The sequence below is a fragment of the Leptosomus discolor genome, chromosome 6 (assembly GCF_034619465.1).
Source record: "Leptosomus discolor isolate bLepDis1 chromosome 6, bLepDis1.hap2, whole genome shotgun sequence".
Lineage (NCBI taxonomy): Eukaryota > Metazoa > Chordata > Aves > Leptosomiformes > Leptosomidae > Leptosomus > Leptosomus discolor.
Window position 1 is genome coordinate 49853663 of NC_141396.1, and position 10515 is coordinate 49864177.

At 38.2% G+C, this 10515-nt stretch overlaps 1 protein-coding gene across 1 annotated transcript in view; it reads right to left on the reverse strand.

Annotated features, from left to right (window-relative positions):
* Positions 1-10033, reverse strand: part of MPP7 (MAGUK p55 scaffold protein 7) — a 96989-nt gene extending 86956 nt beyond the window's left edge. Inside the window, exons 1-2 of the mRNA XM_086467327.1 lie at positions 9982-10033; positions 7948-8066 (exon numbers count right to left, since the gene is read on the reverse strand). Coding sequence (XP_086323453.1) covers positions 7948-8066; positions 9982-10033 — 171 coding nt within the window. The remainder of the gene's footprint in view (positions 1-7947; positions 8067-9981) is intronic.
* Between the last annotated feature and the right edge of the window lie 482 nt (positions 10034-10515).

Consider the following 10515-nt stretch of genomic DNA (forward strand, 5'->3'; position numbering starts at 1 on the left):
GATTTATTCACAAGTTTCAGTAATAGTCATAGACCAACACTTCACACCTCTGATTTAATAACCTTATCTGCTTTATTTTTAATTTCAAAAGTTTGCTGGTACACCATACCTGCAGAGACTTCTGATATCAACCCAACTTCTACAGCTTTTATGAGACTAAACTGTCAGCAAGACAATTTAATTGATACTTTGGAAACTGATCTTTGAATTGTTTTCTTATTATTATTTTTAGCAAAGTGGGCTGACAGGAGTTGATGACAGGAACAGGACTTCCTTATAAAAATCTAGCTGAAAAGCTGCAAGTACCTATTACTAAACCCATTAGCAACTCTGATGTAGAAACTGCAAGATGCTAGAGATACCAAATGTCCAAACTTCTGACAAAGAAGTTAACGCTAGACATCCAGTTAAACTGCTACCAAAAAGTACAAAATAAAAACATACGAAAAATAATTCAAAGAAGTATTTACCACAGGAGAACCCATTCAATAGACTTCAGGACAAAATTATTATTTATGTCCACTAGCTGCCTGCTTCCTAGTAAACTATGTACTAGCTACAATTATAACAAATACTTTTAGCTGAACCATCGCATAAGATCCATACTTCACCACAACTGCACTAACCTATCAGTTTGGCACTGACTTGATGCGCATTTTCTTACAAACAAGGTTACACCACCCAGAGCTACGTCTGACCACTTTCTCAGTAAATCGGAGTTACATTTTTTTGCTTTACTAAAGGCACAAATAAGCACAGTTATGTATGTGTGAACGCACATGGCAAAACAACTTTGTCTTTACTTGGAGAAGAAACAGTAAACCTGTTACATGTTGTAATATTTGAAAAGTTGGGGAGTTTAGCTATGATTTCAAACAGGAACCCATTTTTATTTTGCTTATTTTGCCCAGTTGTTACCTGATGTACTGCATTTTTGTACAATAAGAGCACAAACAAGTCAAAGGGTTCAACACATACATATGCACATATTAACTAGAAACCCCCCCCAAACTCAACAAGAGAAGCAATCATTTGCTCAAAGCCTGGCTACTAGCTACCTTTTCCCTAATGTTTCCATGGAAACAATATCAGCCTGAATAAAGTAAAGATCCTGTACTACTTTCTATAAAACTTCAATTACCTTATTTTGATTAATCTGATCACTGTTCCCATGGAAATTAAGTTTAAAGGCAGCTGACTGCCTCCAGCTAAGAGCAATCTCTTTACTTGCAGATTTCAGTTGCTGGCTATTGAGCAAGTCTCCAAAAAATCGCTCTGGCTTCAAAAGTAGCACTTTAAATCTATGTGGCATTTCATAAGGACTAACACCTTGCATTACAGTTTTTTTGAATGCAGTAATTTTGATAGAAGCAAAATGACTCATTGCTTCAGTGGTAATTACTCCAAATACGAATGCAAACTATTGTCAGTCACCAAGAGGCTTTCTTACAGAGTATTATTTTTCCAATAATTTTCATCTTTAGGTAAGCAGAAAGCACGTGTCAAGTTTGTTTCAGTATATGAATTAGATCATTACCTACAAATACTTTGGATGAGAAGAGTACCAAAATTCTAGCACTCTTCCATATGTATTCCGTACATATAACCCAAGCAGGAGGCTTCAAAAATTAACTGGAGATCGAGCTTCCTCTCCAGACAATGAGAAAAAGAAAGAAAAGCCTTAAATTTCTTCCACACAGCTTTCATATTTCTTTGCAGATTCTGTATCTTAATAATACTCTCCACATACACCTTACTCCTAGATAGTTCCGCAGGGCTGAAAACATTGTGTATTGTGTGTTTTGCCAATGGGACTTGAGGCAAGACTGGACACCTATTACAACACGAAACATTCACTGAATTAAGGACATCCTTACAGAAATTAAGTTTTCCTTGATCTGTGATTATCTGGATTTAAAGAATGGTAAATAACCGCCACCTATTATCTAGTACATCAATATTAATGAATTCAACCACAGTAAATTCCTTCTCCCCTTGCCAGAAATAGTAAAACTGGCACAACAGACCACATCTGTGCATTGTTTGGACAGTCTGCATTACAAGAGTGACTGCTTTACTCTTGCCATCGGTAGGCTTTGCATGCTTTCTCTGACAAAGATGTAAACTATAACTAAGAAGCAACCTTGCTTGATTCTCCTCTAGAGCACGAAGAACAATTATTTTTCATTGGCCCTGAATTGTTACTGGCTGCCAACCACCACACTCACACCTCCTCCTCCCGATGGCCAGGTGGTAAATGCTTACTCACACTGCCTTTTCCTTCATTTTTTCCCATCTCCAAAGCAAACAGCACTTCAGACCTCCACACGAATTGACAGAACTGCAGCCTATTCCCTTTACCAGGGAGGCACAGCTTTTTAAATACAAATACAGTTGAGAACTCAGCAGTAAAGAACCTTCAGGACTTCAAGTACCAAAGCAGCATTTTGGTGAATAAGCTATCAGTTTCAATAATTCCACCCACTCCATGGTGGTCCATACATCTCTCCAACGCTTTTCCCAAAACCCACAATCCACCCCCTCTGTTCAATCTGAGGTTAGGTGCCACCTATGGTCTACCAAACCCCAGTCTCACTTTCTCTTCTAGTGCATTTTCTAGGCTTGCTGCACTTGGGTAATGCAGCTTCTCTGAGCTCCTTCTGAGGTGGCTGGTTTTGTCTGCCCTGAAATCAGAAACCGCTTTCACCATTCTCTTAACAGGTGCAAACATATCAGCCACCAAAATCCCCTCACAAACACACCCTGCTTCCCTCCATCTTCTATGTAAGATAAAGGTTAACAGAAAAAAGAGTTCTTATAACCTGCAGAAAACAGACAGTTCCAACTGAGATTGTATAAATATTAGTTCTAGAGAAAGTATACATGAAGAACAAAGTAATGAGAAAGTAAATAACTTTCATATGTTCAGCTAAATATAGTTCAGTATCAGCTTCAAACCTGAAGTGTAGAAGCAGTCAACATTAACATCATCGGGCTGCCATGAAGAAAGCCAACTCCATCTCAGTACAATCTCCAACATTTATTCTACATCACTTGTGTCACGCTCAGCTCTTATGCTACCTAATACATCCTCCTCAGCCACCATCACCCTCCAAGTCCTCTGACATCCTCAGGTATCATTCCCTCCATCTGTGGGTCATCTCCATCAAAAGTTCAGAACAATGAGTTCAGAACAGCAAGTCATCACACATGACTCCTCAGAACAACTCATATAATCTGAAGTCTGTTTCCTCTATATTCTCTCAGGAAAAAGATTTAAATGTGTGGAAGCTTGAGCTCGTGCCCAAGCAGGAGCATTGACCATTCGGATGCATGACACGGGAGAATGCACGTGATGGCTGTTGGCTGTAGAACAACTGACACATCACAGGGTAGTGGAAGCTGCACCATGAGACCCCTCCACAAGTGCCAGAAGAACCTGCATAGCTCTTTCAAGATGAAAGGTTGGACAGTTATGAGTTAGTCTATCCTCTAACAAAAAAACATGCCATGAAACTTTATTGAGATTCTCTGATTCTCTAGATGCAAAGCCATTCATCCTACAGACTAACAGGTTTTTTTCATGGAGTTTGTGTATAACGCTCTGGGTAAAAAATAGGAGCGTATATAAACTTGTCTATGAACCAGGCTCGTACCAGTCCAGACTGAAGATTCAGCACATCATCTGCAGTTTGTTGATTTTATCACTGTAAGTGTGTGTCAAATCAATCCCTTTTGCTTTGCCCTAGTAAGCCCAGCTTTTGTAAATGCTATCTCTACTTCTTCTCATTACCAACAAAGGAATCACAGTAAGCATCTATATTTACATATTGAGAAATCCGGGTCTTCACACTGGAAACTTTCAATACTTCTGTATCACAGTGTTTGTAAGATTTGGGCTATGTAATCATATGATTCAATTTACACTCCAAAGAAATTGCATGAGGATACACTCAACTATTTCAACAATTTTAATTTTGGAAAAGTTGTTAGCCATCAACATGGCCAAACGTTAGCACACACTAAAAATAATTTCTCAGAACTTCAAGTCATACTCAGGTGAAACTAACAGAAAATTAGCACAAATTAAGGTTTTGCAGGGCCAGCTATCAAAATACTATGAAGTTATAATAAAATCAGACCAGATTGACTGAATAGTCCTAACTTTTGCAGTAGTGCTTTTCTTTTCCAGTGCCACGACTGCTTTTTGGATGTAGAAACTCTTCCCTATCAAGAGGAACAGCAACACCACTTGCTGTAGCTTCTTTTTCATAATGCAAAGTACGGTACTGTACATGCTCTGAGCTGGCCAAAACCAATCAGTAAAGTGCAGTTCGTTAAGAAATGCTTCAGTAGCAGCCCAACAGATAAGCTTAATCAATTCTTAAGCATTATATCCACAATCAGAAATGTTTAAGGCAACAGTGCAAGTAGAAGCTTCATCCTAGAGCTAAACAAAGAGTAAAACATGTGTCTGGTGCACTAACAGCAAGTAAACGCACATGGAAATTCTTGCAGCTCCTCTAAAAATAAGCTAAAAGAGTAGTCAGAACAGAACTTTATTTATCCCTTCTGTTCCTCAAAAAAAAAAAAAAAAAAAAAAAAAAAATCCAAGCAGAGCACATGTGTACTGTTTCAGGTTTCAGCTATGTTAGTGCTCACAGCTATCCTGAAGGATCATCTCTTCGCATTTCTTTTCTATAAATCTCTACAGAATTACTGTGATCTCTGCTATATAAAAAGTAATGAGATGGCTGAAGATTTTTGGTAGAACTTAAGAGTCATGTAATAAGACAAGGAAGTAACAAATTGAGGGAAGCAGAGACAAATTTTAAACATTTGCTACCTACAGCCAGTTTTCTCTTTCAAACTGTCAACAACAGTTGTGGGTTCCCTCTTCTCTATACTTTGCGAACTAAAATCTAATCAACAGATTCCTTTATTGAGAAAAGGGACAGCAAGAACAGTTGCATCAGTTTTTGCTGGTTTTACTTACTACAATAGGAATGCACTGTAGGGAACAATCCAGTATTTGCAGGGGAATGGACTGGATGATCTAATACAACTTTTCCATTTCTGACTTCTTAGAACAGCTCAGGCTGATCCAAGTTCACAAAAGAGATTTCTGTCCAACAATACTGAATGAAGAGAACTCCAAGACAAGGTTTGGGGCTTTTTTTTTTTAATTTCTTTTTTCTTTCTTCTCAATATTAAGAGAGCCAGAATAGCAAACCATATGCCATAGTATACAACAATATAGAAAACACTACGATAATTACATACCTATAAAACTTAGAATATCTGCAGGAAAATGTACAAAGTTCATTTTATACTTAAATCTTTCATGCAATTTGGAACATTTTATCAATTTTAAACTTAGAAAATAATCTCTTTTTTAATATTTTAAATTCTTAAACAGTAAGGTAAGATCAGCATAGGAAATTTTATTAAGCAGGGTGTCTATCTTAAATAGAGAAATATTAGCGCCTAGTTAGTAGTATACCCATGCTCATTTTCTTCCGAAACCAACACATACCAGGATCACAACATCCCTGGCTCTAAGATCGTGCTGCCTTTTTTTTGTTATTATTACAAAGTATCTGTCATCATTCTCTCCCTGAGGAATTAAAAACATTTGTCTTTGCACGTACAGTTGACTTTAAGAAGTTATTGCTAGGAAAAACAGTCTTTCAAATAAGACACCAGAACCCAGAACGAAAGATTTGGCACTTCTGAAGCCTTGTAACAGGGAAAAACTGTGGCAGATGGGGTTTGTTCTTTTGCTTTTACAGCTCTCTCCCAAAAGGGCTATGGACTGCCTTCTCTGAAACATGACAGGATACTGAATACTTCTAAAAAATGTGTTAAAGCTCAAATAAATACCATGAGTTTCAGATACAGTTAAGCCTATCTTGGGGCAGGGATAAGAACTAGATAACCCTTTGAAAGCTCTTCATGCCCTACTTTCTATACCTGAACTCCACAGAAATCAAAAGGTGAGGTTCGATAGCCTGTGATACGCACTGGGTCAGACCAGATGCTCTTAATAGTCTCAATTCCTATACTTACAAAACTTTCTGAATGAAATTAATATGGTACATTAAAGAAGTGCAATCAGTGAACACTAAAGATGCAGTTTCAAGAATTAAGTCTATTTTAAGATAGTGTGAGACTTAATAGGACATTCAAAGAACCATTCACAGGGTCAGAGTTACATGTACATTTAATACTTGCACCTAAAACGTACAAGAAAAATAATAAAGATGGCTGGAATACTTCAATGCCTTTTTGTTGTAACTGCAATAAAGTGACTATTTGGGGATTTGGACTGATCCCCAAAACTTTCTATCTGACTCAAGAAAGCTTTCTCATGAACTCTTTTTTGCTGAAATCAGAAAGACCAATCCACCCTGCAATAACAAGCAACGTGATAACCAGGTAACAGCTAGCAGAGCCACTAGGAGAGCCAACCCTTCCAAACTGAGAGCATCCTCAAGATGAGTAAAGAGTTACTGTCATGGTATGTTTGTCTTCTCCTGGTAAAAGGGAGCAAGTGAAGGAGTTTGAAAAAGTTTAGGTTTTACCTCAAAAAAAAAATGAGAGCAAATGTTGAAATGTCAGTTTCACAGATCCACACTCATTTTCTAGCCAGCCTTCTATAATTCCCAGTCCAGAATGAAAATTTAGCAACTGACCTAACCTTTTGCCGAGATGCACACCACTGTCAGCCCATATTAGAAAGATGACCAGTGCTCCCCTTGCAGTGGTGCCCTTCTGAGCCACCTGGACAGACAGCTGCAGCAAAGCAATAAGGAGTCTGGGAATCACTGCACTTCAGAAACCTTGATTAAATTCTTTAGGCAAGCAAGTACTGCCAAGCACTCAAGCATGATTCCCCTGTTTAGTGCTTTTGTGTATCAACTACCAGAGAGTACTTGTGTCTACTTTCATGTGTACATTCTCAGCTATTTTGAAAACAATGTTGGCCAAGTATCAACGTTATTACATCTTCTTCCAGAATAAGATAGTTGAAACAAATGGGAAACGGAAACAGTCAAATCTACATCAAAATAATGCCAACTTTAAGCTTCCTCTAGATCAGCGACTGACAAGGGCAATAAATTCTGCTCTTTGAGTCTGGATATATTCACGGCACAGGTTACTGCCACCTACTGACTCATTTGAGACCTCAGAATTTCCTTCCACCTTGAAGTAGCTCTGTACTGCAGACTGAAGACATGCTTAGCATTTTGTAGGAGTGAAACATTTCTAACCAGATGATCGGTCCCATTTTTTCTGCTATAAGCAATTTTAACATTATTGGGGTAGCTCTGCATACTCCCATAGCATGCTTTGATTTCTTGTTGCTGATCGTTTTCATAGCAGGACCTTTACTCAAGTATTCTTCCAAATTTATTTTAGGTCCTACCTTAGTCCAATGTATTTATGCGCAAAACACAATTTTAAATGGAGGTAAGCCAAAAAAAGAAACAGCTTACTAGAATTTCAGTTGACTTTGTTAAAGGAAATTATTTTAAATTAATGTGGCTACTGAACTGTTGCCATACTTGACCTCAGAAAATATATTCCTTCTAATTTTTGCTGTGAACATTTATTTATTTAAGCTAAACTCCAGGTCTTGAATGTTGACCATAAAGAAGTCTCAGATTTCCTACTACTATTTCTTACTCTTTTTTTCTAAACAAGGGCAAACAACATATGTTTGCTGCATTAGCATTACACTGCCAAAACATCACTCTTAAATGAAATCATCTATGTATTTTTGGTAGAAACTTATTTAACAACTTCCACCCCTGACAGAAACAGAGTTAAAACAAGGCTGTTGTTTTCACTGAGCAACAGTTTGGTCACTGGTTTACTAGATGGCGCTCAAAACATTTTTCCATATGCTCTTCTCAAAGAGAATCTGACTTAAACGTGGTTTACCTTCACCAGTGAATGAAGGCTTTTTTCACCAAACATATCCCAGAGGAAGGTCAGGTCTTCCTGGCTGTCCACATGTGGCTGCAGCTGGGCCGGCAATGCAGCCAGCAGCTCGTACAGACCTATAAAATGAAAATAAAACACAAAGTGTAATCTAGGGGTGATCTCATTAATTTCACTTAACAGTTCTGTGTAATTGGCTGCCTGGAGCATGTCATTTTAACTGAATAGGGGAGTCTGGGGTATCCAGCATAACTTTAGCTTGTAGAACTAAAAGGAACAGTTTAAAAAAATTATTAAGAAGCAAGTATTACCAGTGTACTTTTTACCTTGTCACAGTCGTCAAGCTTCTACATCCATACATATTTACACAAGGTTATGCAGAAAATTCATAAAGTTTTTGAAAAAAGGACAAAACCAGAAAAAAACCCACATACATTCCTTTGCTTAATCGTTATTCCATTTCCCTTGATGTTAGCCAAAGAGTGAAATGAGTCATGAATAGGAAAAACTTCCTTAAAAGAACAGAAACTGGATAGGGTGGTCCATTAAAAAAAGGTTCGTGGTTTCTCTAAATACTTCTTACTAATATATTGCTTAATATTTTTTTTATCCCCGTGTTCAGTAGGAATCCACAGCAAGACAAGAGGAACTGCTGTTTTGCAGGGTTAAGCCTTAAAAAACAAAACCAACACAGCTTTCCCAGACACACAGAGAAATATTTCAGTAACATTTTTAATTTGCAGGTATTTGAGATTCTCCATAGGGCTACAGCAATTGCTGTTCCCAGTTATTTGTGGCACACCTCACCAGCGGTCTCTGAGGGGCAGACAGTAGCACACTGTTCCACAGTAGCGTACAGCATAAAATATCCATCATACACACAGGCCATCAAACTGCTGTCCAAGAAATGTAGCAACAGTGTTTGCAGCAGCCCTCTTTAGGGAGGTAACCTGGCATGAGCTGATATCAATTCATAGCACATGTTTAATTTTCCAGGGGGATTACTTGGGGTAAAAAGGACAAAATGCCTTTTTCTCCTGTCTGCTGTCTACAAAAACACCAATAGTCTCCTGAGATCCAAGATACATGGTCCTGTTATTATTTTTAGTCTAAGTGAGTGCTGCTGTTCACCACAAGGACAGATTTACAGGATATTCTACTGGTAAAGAACAGTTGTAAGTTACAGGTTACCTATCATTATTATCCCTATTATCTCCATAAAACTTATGATTTAGAATATTTATTAGTAAACATAACTTCACAGCCTTTCCAGGCACTACATATCCTTTTCAAAATTACATACAGCACCTTCGGGATCCAATTATTTAACATTTTTGTCTTTTTACTGCCTCTCAGTAAAACATTCTGCAAAAAAAAAGTTCCTTCCAGATACATTCTTTTTGTGGTCCAAGCGTTTTTCATGGTTGACATGAATTTCTCTTAGAATCTTGCTTTTATTTAAATCTGCTCTCGTTTATACTTCAGAAATACTGCAAAAAAAGAGGATACAACTCAAACCACTACAATTTTGCATGGACAGAAAACGAACGCTGAGCCTTGCCTAGCAAGGCACAGTGAGTGACTGAGCTGACACTGAGAGAACAGAGATTTGAATGGGACTCTTAACTCTGACTTTCTGGACTATTAGAACTTCAGCACTTAGCAAAAACGGTAATTTTTATCATGAAATTTATGCTTCAAAAACATTTTCATTTAGAAAATTAAAAAAATTTCTTTACACTCAGCCTATTCTGCACATAGCCACTTTTGTTACTGCAAATACATTTACCTCAGAATAACCTGACCGTTGTTAGAAAATGGAATAGAAAGTTCAATATAAGCTTACACTGTGGTATAACTGCTCAGGAACAATCCACATGTGCCACTCAGAAGAAAGAAAATACTAAGTTCAGTCACTCCCTTCAAATAACAGATGTATAACAGAGTAGGCTTTCTTTTCCCTCCCAGATCCATCAGATCTGCTTAAATATCACATATAATCAGCTACAAAACTATTCTATCCTTGTAACTTACTCGTCAAAGCTTTGATAATTAAATCTCCAGAGAAAATAAAATGAAAGTTCATGTTTCCTGATGGATTAACTATTAGAGTAGTGACACAGGGTGAGACTGAATCTGCCTGTAACGAGACTTAGGTTTTACTCCCAGAGAAAAATCCTGCCCGCCGGCGGCACTCCAGGACTAACTCGCTCTGCAGGTGCTCACACACATTAAGGATTCCACATCCAGCTCAAAAGCGTCTGTGGGCTTCACTTACTCACACAGCCCTGAACTGCCCCTTCTAGGGAAACAGGTGTCCATGTCCCTAGTGCGCTACTCTAGCTTCGACAGCAACGCACCCAATCTGGGCAACTCTCCTGGGGAAGTGGAGAAAATTAGACAGGTGCTGACTGATTTTATCCAATACCATGGCTATGTTTTTAGTTCTGCCCTGCTTTGGCTCTACAGGCCAGTGTTTATAGCTTTCAGCCAGAAGGAAATCAGAATCCTGCCCTTCCTCGCAGAAGCAGAACCCGAGGACTATGCCGTGCAGCACGCTGGAGAATA